The sequence below is a fragment of the Genypterus blacodes genome, unplaced genomic scaffold, assembly GCF_046128005.1.
Source record: "Genypterus blacodes isolate CSIRO-AG114 ecotype Tasmania unplaced genomic scaffold, CSIRO-AGI_Gbla_v1 ptg000076l_1, whole genome shotgun sequence".
Taxonomy (NCBI): Eukaryota; Metazoa; Chordata; class Actinopteri; order Ophidiiformes; family Ophidiidae; genus Genypterus; species Genypterus blacodes.
In genome coordinates this window covers 1,961,783-1,975,917 of record NW_027466885.1, presented here as the reverse complement: position 1 = coordinate 1,975,917, position 14,135 = coordinate 1,961,783, and the positions used below count along the sequence as shown (strand labels likewise).

Genomic DNA, 14,135 nt, shown 5'->3' with positions numbered 1-14,135 from the left:
CACTTTGTCATGAAAATGACCTTATTTGGTTGTATGTCTAATGTTAATATCAGCCTTGTTCTGAGTTTCAATATATCTTTTAATTGATATATATTTATAAGCCATTTCACATCTACACACATCATCATCATCATCATCATCACACATTCACATCATGTATTTCTTGGCTCTGGCGTTAAATACAGACCACAGTGAATATGTGAGGAGCCTCTTTTATTATAGAGAAGATAGCAGCATATTACACAACTATGAGTACAGAGAAATCAGATCAGGTTTTGTTCAACACTTCCATTTGAAAACGTAAATGTTATATTATACTTTACATTTGACATACTCTGACTGGATCATCTTGTAATATGAAACACACACATTGGCCAGAAGGTGGCATTAAAACTTTCTGAATAACCGAAACACTGACTGACAAACAAAGTATCTGAGGACTCACAGGGAGACATTGGAGCTGAAGCAAATTGCTGAGGACTAACAAGGACTACTGTGGACATGTTAGAATGTATTGCAATTCATGAGAGTTTATGAGAAATATTTGAGACAAAGGAGGACTAAAAAGATAAATGGGACAAATTAGGAATAATGAGGATTATGGGTATGTGTGGTAGAAGGTTAGACATCTACAAACAATGCAAACATTGTGAGGAAGTAATGAAAGACAGAGAAAAACAAAGAAAGAAATTATGTATTAATTCTGCTAAATTATATTATTATTTTCTTCTGCAGAGGCTTAGTTTCTTTTTGGTTTTATCTTCCTGTTGTACAGAGCTTCATCTCTTCCAGGTTGATGCTGCTGGTGCTTGTGGACTCGTCCATCCCTCGTCCCTGAAGACAGGGACTGCGCTCCCCAGGTTTGTGGATGAATGTTGGTTTATGAGGCAATACATCATCACATTTTGTGCCTTCAATAAGGTCTCTGCAGCTGGTTACCTTGGCTACACCAACTTTGGGTTGGAAGACTTTACTCTTGTATCCCTCTGGATGGTATGAAAGAGGCTCTGACCTGTTTTCAGTTTTTAGGTCTTCTCCTTCAACATCGTCGTCGCTGTAGCCTACGATCACTAACTCAGCATGAATATCTTCTTCCTCCTCATCCTCAGCATTTTGGTATCCCATGAATATCATGGTGACAGGCTCTGTTTCTAGATCCTCTTGAAGATTGTTGATGGGGTTCAGCGATGCTGTGCTCTCCGGGTAGAAGGGTGAGTATCTGGGACAAGTCGAGGCAGGCGAGGCAGCATTATCACTGTGGAATAATTGTGAAGGACTATGGCTATCTGGACTCACATAGACTGGCTGAATAGGGGTCAGCATTCCCTCAGACCTGGCTTTTACAGAGACGAGAGCTGCTGGGCTGGGACTGCTCATGTCTGTACATTGGTTGGCGAGACCTTGCAAGTTTCCAACACCAAACGGAAAGAATCGTTGCTTGGTCTGGTTGGGAAAGTGGGACTTGGTTTCAATTCTTTGAGCTCCACCGTTTGCCGTGGTGTCTTGCTGGAAGAAGCAAGGGCTAGGGGATTTATTCAGGGTTTCCTGTCCTTCCAGCTCTTGGCTGAACTGGCTTTCGACTCTGAGTATTTGAGATTCATCACTGGATGAGCTCTTGGTCTCTAAAGGGCTGCAGCAGGGAGTTGGTGTCTGCCTTGCTGTCCTGGGTGTTGAAGGCCTACTACTTCCCGTGTAGGGTGCAGAATATACTGGCTGATGGTAGAGCACCTCACTTGGTACCTTCTTATCTGTGGCCTGACGTAGCAGCTCGTCTACATCTCTGGGTGTCATCCCAGCAGATCCACTCTGCATTTTGTGTCCATCTGGGTGTAATGCATAGACTGACTTCCGTCCATCATCATACACCTTCACTCCCCTCTCCTTGGCTGTTTCTGGGGTGACTGTTGCTGTAGAAACAACCTGATTTTTTCCTGTACGGATATCATGTTCTACACTGATCTCCATGGCAAATGTGGCTGGAATGTAGAAGAGACTTCGGTGAAGGACAATGAAGGAAAATTTAAATAGTGGAATTACTTTTTCAAAGTAGATTAATATTGAAAAAATGGATAATGCACAATGCTGCTTCACCATCATCCAAGATGGCGTCATATCTTTTATGTGTCTCCTATAACACAAGCTTTCTTTCAAAAATGGAAATTAAGTGTCACTGAATGACACTAAATGAAAATTACAGCTTTTATAACAGAAATGCGTGAAGAGGTAGCTTTTCAGTCCCAAGCAGGGAGGCAGCATGCTTGAAATAAAATGATTTTTGAACCACTTAATAACATGCTGTGAACAGGGAATTGCTGGTGCATATATAAAATCTTCTGTGTTCAAATTAGGGTGTACTTCCACGATAGTTTCTACAGAATGTATATATAGAAGTATATTAGAAGTCCGTCAATCAGCAAGCAGCGCAGGAAATCATTTCCAAGATGTTCAGAAGGACTGTTTGTACCTTTTTTTGCATCTCCACCACCGGCCTCTTGTAATGGAAGGGTTTTAGCTGGTGTTGCATGGGTGGTTAATGGGATTTCTGTGAGCGGTGAGGGAACATGATGTGCCACATCTAAGGAGCAAAATGTGTTCAGTGAAATACAGGAAAATACGACGGAGGTATCAAACCTATTCATAACCTCATTATGTGGTGGTCTAGAGATACCGAATTAATTTCAACATTTGATAATTAGTCTGGTTGACAGCAATTAAGTAACTTTACCAAATTTAAATTGTGAACTTGAATCAAGCATACTGGCACATTATTGTTGCTGCATGGTCTATTGGCAGAAGGTTTTACTACAGCTTTTATAAATGTGTTAAAGTAAAAGTGAGAACAAAATAGGCATGATCATTGCAACACAATAACAGATTGCTGTCTTATTATTTTGATTTTTAGTCTTACTTTAAGTAGATGATGATGAATATGTAGATTTAAAATACAAATAACTTCCTCTTATGTATTTCACTAAGTTACACTTCAGAAAATGACATTAGTTAAGTGTATTGTTAGTAAAATGATCCTTTAGTTTCAAACCATTTGTCTGTCATACACTTCACACACTGTTATAGTTTCATTCTACTGTAATATGATGGAAATGATTGATACACAATTCCAAGGTTTGAAACTGCTGAACCAGGAGTTGATGATGTTTGAAATCAATCAGGCGGCAAACATTTCTCAAAGCAGTTGTAGAGCCTGTATTGCAGCCCAGAGTGTCAAATGTGTTCAGAATGGATAGATCTTGGGTGTTGAGATTGCAATCTTTAGTTATATGTATATGTTGCAGGGTCATTTGCCAATGAAACTCCAAAACTTTTCCTAAAGGCATTGTAAACTATACTTGCTTAGTGTGGACTGCAGCCAAAACAATCACAGATTGTCTAACTGTTGTTTAGTATTCTTACGACGACTCCAGTAAGTCCCTACCAGCCAGCTCTAGTCTGCCAAATGTAGAGAATAGCTTTTCCAAATCTTTAAGGACATTGCATCAAACTATTGGCCATCAGTGGGCCAACAACTGTCCAGAGGTGATCAACAACCTGCCCAATGAGGCCAAGTCTAACGATAGTGAAAGATGGGTTTCAAAAGCCTACTGGGAAGCCCAAGACGCTACACTAAGCCTCAATTGGCAGTTTATGGGGGACACGCTCCACTACAGACATCGACCTGCCAAACCAGACAACCATAAAGGAGCCGCAGGTTTTTCCCCACCTCCACTGCCCTCCTGTGGCTTTGACAAATACTCCATCCGACAAATCCTATCAAGTAGCTCCTCCTGTCCAGACCCAGGTCATGGGTAAAATATACGGCCCTTACTGCAAGTGAAAACATTACCTCAACCAATGTGAGAGCTAGGCTGGGCTCACCAAAGGGGAAATAAGACAAGGTGCTGGACATGCGGTCATTACCCCCTAGTCTAGACGTAGAGAAGCCATATCATATTTGTAAGTCAAAGAAACACCATCTACATGAGGTCAACTAGAGGAGAGATAATAGATCCACCATCGCTTCAACAGCAGAGACTAACTACTTGGAAGGGCCAAAGGATACTGATACTTATACTGAGAGATGCTTAAGATTGTCAGAGTCAATCCCAAGGTGTTCAACATGTATGCAGTGACCACCAAGCGTGAACATCTAAATGTGCTGTACAATATGGACACAGACCCATTCCTTATGACGGTTTGTGACACGACAAGAACTTCCCTTCCGAGATTCTTTCCGACTGGGGTATCAACTTCCGTGAAAGAGACTGTGAGCTCCGAGCAAATTTCCATTATATGAGTACAGAGTTGTAAGCCCAGCTAGCAAAGCAACAGATCCAGGAACTGATTTATGTTGTGAATCAGTGTACATAGCTCACGTGGAGGAGTGAAATTGTTTTGTCACGCTCAGACGGCTTAAATAGACAATTTATACTCAAGTTCGGTTTCTCCAATGTATGCGTATGTGACCACTAATGAGTCTTAATATGTGCATTGTTAAGGATTTTTGGTTGCTGGTGACAATTTAAACTGCTTACATGCATTACACTGAATGGTGAATAAAAGAAGATCAATATGTTAATACAGTAGATAAATTAACTAGTCATGAGTTGCTACAGAAAGCTATTGATTGTTTTAGGTCAGAAACAAACATTAATCTTCAGCAGAGACCCAATATAAGTACAGTTAATAAAGTGGTTGAATTGTTAGCACTCTCAGAAATTAATTTATTATTGAAAATTAAGGAAGGCATCAGGCAGGCTCTAAAAACAAGCTATATTCCAAAATGAGTGAGAAAGGTTAGTGAAGAATTGACAATAGAGCAAAGTGAAAGATATATGTATTTACCAATCTGTAGGTCTGCATTTAGCTCCTGTACGTGAAGACACAGTGGTTCAAGGTGAAAGTGTTGAATCAAAATCAGCATCAGCAGGCATTTCACCATGAAATCGGAATTCAGCAAACAAACCATGCATGTAAGTCTTCCTCCACACGCCCACCATGAGTGGATGTCTCATTGTACCTGCCGATGTGTTCACAATCACAGCAGCCTCGTCTGAACCACAGCCTGACTACACACAGCACATCTTGTTAGGAACATGCAGAGATTAGAGGCAGTATGTTGTGTGTGGGGGAAAAAAGCCACATTATCATAGAAAACCTTATTCAGCTGGTATTGAACACACCAAAAGTGATTGCAGTGAAAGCATCTATTGAAAGCTGTGATCTGTGCAGATCACAATGTTTTCCGCAAGCATCTACACCTTGCATTAACATGCGATATCTGTACAACCCAGATTGCTTGTTAATGCAAGATGAAAATGGGGCCTAAATGTCAAAAGTTGCTGCTTCTCTTGACTAACCACGCCGAAGAGTAATGTGCATCAGGGCAACATTTAAATGCCCAGAGGAAAAGGATAAATGGTGTGCTCAGGAATGAAAGAGAGAAAATGAAGATGATAATAGATCGGAAGCCATAAGTATACTAGTTTACTTAGGTGTTCAGTGTGAAAGGATTACATGCCATACACACCTGTGTACCAAACACAATTAATTTAAAATTACAGTGTGAGCAAGCTAGCATATTGGTCACATGGCATGTCCAGCAGTGCTAATACAAAACTTCAACGAAAGGAATTCAGCAATTAAATCCGTTTTGATGCCCTGATGTCAGATGTTGGTCATGATGTATTGCAACTTTAATAGCTCCCAAGATTAATTAGTAAGCAGCACACAGCAGTGTAACAGCCACAGTCCAATAGCAAACAAATAGCACACAGTAGCGTAGTGTATTAGCGTACCTTGATAATGTCCTCAGGTGTCCTTTCCACCTCCTTCAACCGTTTCAGAACAACTTCCTCATTGGCTGAGATCTTGAGCTCTTCTGTCTCCAAGGTTTCAACCTCTTTCTCTATTCTGTGCAGCAGAGGAATATGGAATGGAATATGATGACAGTAAGGATAAGGATGTAGATATTTGCAACACTTTCAGCCATTTTAAGCAATTAATGGATACTAATGGAAGGAATTAATGTTCAAGAGCAACAGTTCATGTTGTCAAACATCAGAATGAAGAAAGCAATGCAAAGGTGTGTTTGAATCTAGAGTGTTCAGTTATTTAAGTACCTCCAAATAAGACACATTTCTTCTAAATTCAAAATTCTTCCCATTGTAAAAACGTCCCTTTCCGTCCTCCTCAATTGATGTGGGAGGACCTGCCTACGATCAGGACACCACTCAGATTAATAATAATAATTTCTCTCTCACCCCAACCCATGATGCGCTTTGCAGCTTCCCCCCTCGCTCTGTTTGTTATAGATTTGTTTCAATTTACATGAACATTACACAGCCTGGTTCACTTTTTGTTTTTTGTTCTCTTGTTCTCTTGTTCTCTTTCTATTTCTTTTCTCTGTCTCTCTGTCTCTCTCTGTCTCTCTCTCTCTCTCTCTCCCCCCCCCCCCCCTTTGTGTACAACAAACAATCTACAAAATGTCTCATAACTGCATGCTCATTGTCAAGTCAAATGCATTCTTCTTAAAAAAGAAAGAAAAAAGAATCTAGAGTGTGAGCCATATGTATGTGTGAGTGTGTAAAGACAATAAGCCTTGGCTAAGTATCAGCTTATGTAATGCAGGCTTGGTAAACTGTCTGCAGTTTGACCCACAGAACTGACAGGGAGGTAAGTGGGTGAAAGTTGTGGACAGTCTTAGTCTGTCTTAAGCCAACAGGTGCTTCCATCTGTGGAGCAATGCACAGTAAGAAGTAAACAATTCCCAGTGGTGACCTGAAGGTTACATAAACACCAGTCATTATCATTAAATGTTTCATCTCATTCTAGTGACAGGGACTTGATGAGTTACCTTGCAGCAAGAACATTGTGGTTGTGAATGCTGCTGTCCTGGTCTGATCAATTGAATAATGATTGAAAGACACAGGACAAATTTAGTCCGGGTTTGTTTCTTTCTTGGTGGAAGTATGAACTCTAATGAGCACCTGTCTGGTTTTCTCCAGTTTTCAGTTGAGATCATGACACGTAAGTGGTGCTCACGTCTGCAGCACGGAGGCAGACAAAGGTGATTTGAGACATGAGTGCAGCATGGATGCAGGAAGGTTACCTGTGGATTTTGCTCTGCAGCTCATCACTCTGCTGCTGTTCGTCCAGAGCCTGTAGCCTCATGGCCTCCTGCTCCTCCTCTGACTGCTGACTCAGACCCTCCATCAGCCACTGCTCCCTCAGAGCCTTTTTCTGTCAATCACACACATTTGAAAAATATATCTTTATCTAAATCCACACCAAGAAAGTGAACAGGGTGGGGGGACAAATTAATTTCAATATTGTTGTTGGTTGCCCACTATGTATCACCTATGGTGTTGTGGTGAAAATCTAAATCATAAAGTTATAAAATATGATACACCATGTTACAGGTACTGCAGGGCCTCCATTTAATATCTGTGAAAATAAGGTCTGGCCTTGCTCCATAATCAGTAGATGGAAACTGTTATGCACCTGAGTTGACACAGGAATGAAATTGAGGTTATTGCACTGTATTATTAGTTTGGGCACAGTAAATAAAAAAACTAATTATTAAGTGTCTGTGCAGCATTTCTCTTACGGATATCATTATTCATCATTCATATGTATATGTAGCAGAATTGTGGTTCTGTCTTTTTTTGTGTCGTACCTTTATGTACTGGAGCTTCAGTTTCTCTTCTTCAATCTGCCTCCTTTTCTTGGCAATATCCTCCTGGATTCTCCTTTTGTCCTGCAATTAAAAAACACGTTATCTGTGTGATCACAGATTTTACAGCGTGAAACATCTTGCAGCTGTCAAAGTTTTGTGTCTCAACCTTCAGATGACAGCTGGACACAAACAGACAGAAATAGCAAAAGAGCAACATGACCTTCAAGGCCTGACCTATTGTAGCTTTGCATGTGTCGTTGTGTCACTGACTCAACTTATTGTATGTAATGTACTGCATGATAAGGTTAACTTTCAATAACAAAAAGCCTTTGCTGCTTCTACCTATCTCTATATTGCATGTGTATATATTGCGTAAAAACATATTACATACATATCTTCTTATTTATTTTCCAATCTAATCTAATGTAATGGTTTTCTTTAAAAACATTCTATTATATATATTTACATTACTTAGAACAACTTAAAACAATGGGCCGTTACCTATAAGCATGTATTCTGACAGCATCACAATAAGAACACATACTAAGCAGGCCCTTCTTATCTGGATGAACACTGTACTGCCCAAAATTGAGTGTATTCACAGCCAGCTCTTCACCACTGTCACTGTGTCTGATACCTCTATCCGGTTGAACAGCCTGGTCACTCCACCCACCACCCCCTTCTCTACCTTCAGTTTTCCCCCTAAAACCAAGATCACTGATCTAAGCCCACCACCTGCAAACTCCAACCCTGTATCGGTACCCACATCTGGATTGGTACCCCAGGCACTGAAAACTGCAGCAGTCACACCCTGTCTCAAAAAAGCTGGTACGTTCTGATCCATACACAGGTAACATCAAAGATTTGACGACTGTAACGCTGTCCTTTTCAGGTATGCCAAATATATTATGAACATCCGTTTTACGAACACCCGTGCTTATGTACCCACCTTTGTAGAATTTGTGTGTGCTGCATTTGACTAATCGACACTTGATGTGAACTCTTCATCACTGTTTGGACACAAATTTGAAGAGTCACAGACCCCCAAAGGATAGATCCAAACAAAGGATTAAAGTACAACCCTTGATTTTGGATTTTTAAATAAAAAAATGATCACATACAAACACAGCTAATGTATGTGATCATTAGATTAGGATTAAAACACGAGTGTCATGCAACAGGATGTCATCCTGAGGGGTGAGAGAGGTAAAATTAGCTCAGTCCTGGGCGCCTGTGACTCTGTGAAAGGGGATCGCCCAGATGACGTCTGCTGCTATTCAGGCTCTCGTCTGCCTGATACTATCTGATGTCAGCTGAACTGTCTGGACAAGGAAAACTATGTGTCACCAACTAGGATTTTTGCCACCAGCATAATTAAATAGCAGAGGCACCCAAATAAAATTTTGTAAACAGTACATCAGTAATGGTGATTGGTTTGTGTTGCTTGAGAGGATTATTAGAACCAGTTGTGTGCAGTTATCTTTCAAGAGACATCCCTCCTGTGTGTGGCAGGACACAGAAAATGTTGTTTTTGATTATTAACCATGACAACTAAAAGCAAAATGCTGTTAAAATAGTTAAAAACAAAGTGTCATGGCTTCGATCAAAGCTTGGATGCTCCCTGTGAGTTTGCAATGATGGAAACATTGATTACATTTACACACATTAAAACTTATAAACTGATTAAGACAATAAGTTTTAAGTAAACACCATCATCATATTGAAATCAGTTCAAATCAGTGTTGTTGTTCTCTCAATAACAGATCTATATTATGTGACTAGGAGTGGATTTGCTGAAGCGTGTAAATACTGAACTGATTAGCAATCACACTAAACATGCTCATGCATTTCCTCCCTGGCTCTCATAAATGACTCGTGTGTATTCTGGGAATGACAGAATCGTTATAATTCCTATTAAGATGAAGACTGATAAGTAAATTTGTGAAAAACAGAATTACCAGGCGATATTAATCCAGGTCCAACATGTCTGTGTTTATCATGAATCCAACCACACAAATGACCTACTAATATTGATTAATACTGATTTATACGGTATCGTCTTGCCCCAAAATAATAAACAATCTTTGACACATCCAAACACATCCAAACACTTCCATCTGTTACTTTCATAGCGACTTCAAATTCCATCCTAATGAGTATATAAAATCCAAGACGTCCTATGTCAGTAATTAAAATTTAAACATTGCTTCAGAAACCAATTTTGTCCAAATTGAGCTTTTCACTCCTTTCTTCCTTGATTGCAGTGCAGATGGTCTGCAATGGTCCCTAGTCTAAGTAGCAGGAGATGATGTCATAGTTGTTAATGACATCATTGACATGCACTACTTTGAGAATCCTTAATGATGTCACAGGGTAATGGGTAGGGCTGGGGTGACGGGGGTTAAATTATGAGGAAGCATCTGAAGGGTCTAGTCAAATACTAACATTTACAGCAGTGATGTCATCTAAACTAACAAAACTTGCAACTATACTTCTTCCTCTTCTTTGATTCTTCACACGGTAGAAATGATTATAGTCTAATTTTTACTATTCTTCAAAACAAGCAACCCATCCCATCCCATCCCAGCCAAAGCCTGCTTTGGTGAACGAGAAAACATTTATTCATACAGCAAACAGAGTTTATGACACTGAAATAATATGTTTTCTTCTCAGTCCCTGGCACTGTGCAGCAGGCTTGGTAATATACTGAAGCAGTGAGTAGGCAGGCAAACACAAGCGCTGCTGTCAGACTGAGAGTGGGCTGAATCTATTTACTAGAGGCAGAATAAATTAATTTAAAAAGAGAAAAGAGCCATTTTAACATCTCTGCTGTGTAGCTCCCCACTGTTAGTAGCAATCATGGGTGCTTACTGTGATGGCCTGGAGTCTCTCCTTCAGCAGGTCAGCCTCCTCCATGATGGGCCTACAGGCAGAACACAAGACAGTAATTCAATTTGATGTGAAACGTGACAAATCTTAACACTACTCTGAATGGACTGAAATGTGTGAAAACAGCTCAGACTATAGCTAATGATGCAAAAAAGGCCAAATGCAATAGATGGAGGAAGACGTTGGGTATGATGGAAATCGCTAAATGACATTGGGACATTTCTATCATTTGGTCAACAACGACAAACTGTGCAGATGGTGACTTTCAGCGTGTGGAATACAACATGCTGACACCTTCAACATGTTTATCTGAAAATGTGCTGGCTAAGATAGAAATCTTAACACATGTATCTCTGTAATCTCTGTAATTGGAGAGTGCGTGTCTGTACGTACGTCAATACAACGAGCACCATTCCTTCCATCGCCTCCAGACTTGCCAACAACATTGTTTAAGGGTCCGGCTTTTGCATCCGGTGCTTTTCATTTCATGTACATTTATTTTCTACTTGCATTACCAGGTTATAGTAGTGGAAGATGAGAGGCATGAATGGAATCAGTTGTTAATGACATCATGACAGTTGACACACACAGCACCAGTAGCGCCCTGATTCCAAGACGAGCACTCTGCCGTGCACGCCTTGTCTCACATTACATGTTTGAACTGCACCTTCTGCATAGAAAAAGCCTACAGTTTCTATAGTCACACAACACTGTCAGTGCTAAGATGAGGAACACTTGCATAGTACCTCTGAACAGTTTTATTCACTGTCATTTCTGCTATAAATGGGTCTACAGGGTTTGTTGGACACCTTTATTCACACTAGTCAGTCTGTACTGTCTTATACATACACTAGCACCAAAGACTCCCATAAACAGGTCCAGAGCATCTCTCGTTCTCTCTCTCTCTCTCTCTCTCTGATCACACCCAGATGGTTGAACATTCAGGCAACTTATCTGACTAGAGCATGGGGCACTTTCCTCATCACCTGCAATGAAATCTCTCGCTGCATGAGTGTCAAAGTTGTCATTCATGATTACGTTCATGTCTCCCATCTCTCACTACTATAATTTGGTGATAATGCCAATAAAAAATTAAATAAGATGTAAATGAAATGAAAAGCACCATATACAAATACCAGACGGCTGAACAATGTTTCTGGAAAGTTTAGAGGCGCTTTGAGGGATATTGCTCATTGTATTGACGCACATACATGTACATACATACACACACGAGTGCCCCAATTAGTAGTACATAAGATATTAGATAAGATATTCTTCCCTGCACAGAGAACAACTTCGATCATTCTGAAATCAATTTCAACCGACATTAAATTCAATCAATACTTATTATTTACTTTACTGTTGTACAACTTTGAATGCCATACTGGTGATGGGCAGGGATTGTCTGTGATGTTTGACAGAAAGTTAAAATGAGAGATGTGTCATGTCTGTGTGATGTCTATCTAGATGATTAATGACTGAGGAGTGGCACAGTGCCTTTAGGGAATCTAACATGCATGTGTTAGTGAACAGCATTCTAGCACACAGCAGTAAAAGAGTGAAGAGGAACATGCACACAGTGACACTGAAGGTTAAGAGGACAGCTGGGTTATCATAAAAAGAAAACGCTAATCCACATCTGCTCGTTTCTGTTGCAGCACACAGAAACTAATGTTATGTTCATGTCACAGTGTAAAGTGTGGACAGGATGTTGTGTTCAGGTTCATGTCCTGTCTCATACGGAAAGTGACTGATAGTCATCCACAACCGCAATATTTATTTTTATTTATTCAACCAACTAGATTACATATAACCCCCAACTTTTGGAAAAGTCATGGTATTTGTTACTGATGGTTGTAATCTTGATTGATTGATCAGTATCTGATTGGAACAGTTATTCTTTAATGAGCCACAACAATGAGTTTGATGGTAAATATGTTGTTGTCACCAAGGAACATGTCCGATGTTTCAGAGGTGAATATAAACCCTTTAACCCTGTGGAGCTAACAGAAGTGGCATCCCATTTCCTGACGTGCTTTCAAAACAGGATTGAAAACAGATGCTCCTGGGAAGACTTAGCAGTACGTACTGTCTGTAACCTGACTGCAGGTACTTTCCCTGCTGGTGATGACGGTAATCAAGGCCTATAAAGCTGAGGCATTAATTGGACAGAACTCAGTGCCAGCAGCAGCTACTTATTAATACACTGACTTAATGTTTTTAGGTTATACATAAAACAGGCAGGCGATTCCTTTAACTGCCTCGTTAACAAATCAGCATCTTAGATTGATTTTCCCTGCAGCAGGGTACACCAACAAGGTCAGAGGTTAACTAAATAGGAAGCCATTGTCCCACTGTATGTGTGTTAAGAGGCCCCCCTGACCACATGATCATCCCCCAGACCCTCAGGATATAAATAATCCATGAGCTGACTTCACAGGGTGATATGGGGGAAGCACAACACACTTGCACGTTTCCGAGTCCATTTCTGTAACATACGTACGTGTTCAATTTTTTTTTTTTAATCCTTACAATCCTGTAAATCCATGGTGATGCTGGTTCAGTAAGTTGCAAACAATCTAGATCAAAAGGACTTTTAGAAGGACAACTTAGGCTCCCTGTGTTTTAGATAGGTGCTGCACGTCTCTCGTGAAATAGAGGTTATTAATCTCAGTGAGACTTCTGGTAAAGTAGACATTAATAAATCAATGTGTTGGTTTGTGTGTGTGTGTGTGTGTGTGTGTGTGTGGGGGGGGTCTGTTTTGATTCATCATTGACAGACAGAGCTATTTGGGGGGCTGCTGGGCCTTAGAGGTATGCAGTCAATGAGAGCCCCTCTGGTTTACGGTTATGTCATCATGCAGCAACACAATCATGGCCATAGCATTACATTACATTACGATCATTTGGCAGACGCTTTTATCCAAAGCGACCTACATTACATTACCACCCTTCGCAGAGGGGGAGCAATTGAGGGTTCGGTGCCTTGCTGAGGCACCTCAAACCGGCGACCCTCCGGTTCCCAAGCGGAAGCTCTACCCACTGAGCTACTGCCTCCCAGCTGCCTCCCATAGCAGCTACGAGTTCACCAAGGTAATCAGCTATGTGACTGTTAGGGTTGAAAATGTCTCCTTCGAGTGTGTGATTGTCCTGTGTGTGTGTGTGTGTGTGTTGTAATTAATTGTGGGCCCCTGGTTCTGCTGAAAAGGGTCTTTCTGCGACACAGCTTTAGGACAGAGGGAAGGAGGGAAGAGGAGGAGGACAACACTGAAGGTCGTACTGCTGGTCCACCTGTTGCCACCACAGAGGCCTGATCCTGCACTGCTGAAAATAGAGATGCCACCGGGCTCACAGCTGTGTGTGCGCGCACGTGTGCTCGCAGCAGGTGACATTCATGCTGAACGAGCTGATGATGTGAACAAAACACACAACAGCTGTCAGTCAGGTTCAGTACATTTGCATTTTGTCACATATTTTGGCTGGTGATTAAATAGTTAATCCATGTTTTTTTCTGAATTGTTTTTGTTTTGTTCATTTCATATTTCACAAATTCTTTAATTGTGATTTATTCTAC

The 14,135-nt window shown here is 40.7% G+C and overlaps 1 protein-coding gene across 1 annotated transcript; it reads right to left on the bottom strand.

Moving 5' to 3' along the window:
* Positions 1-756: 756 nt before the first annotated feature.
* Positions 757-10,588, bottom strand: palmdb (palmdelphin b). The gene is made up of 6 exons (XM_076158356.1): positions 10,544-10,588; positions 7,673-7,753; positions 7,106-7,236; positions 5,793-5,907; positions 4,840-4,864; positions 757-1,976 (listed from the first exon to the last, which is right to left on the bottom strand). Exons 1-6 carry the CDS (start codon positions 10,586-10,588, stop codon positions 757-759), a joined length of 1,617 nt encoding a protein of 538 aa, XP_076014471.1.
* Positions 10,589-14,135: the final 3,547 nt, after the last annotated feature.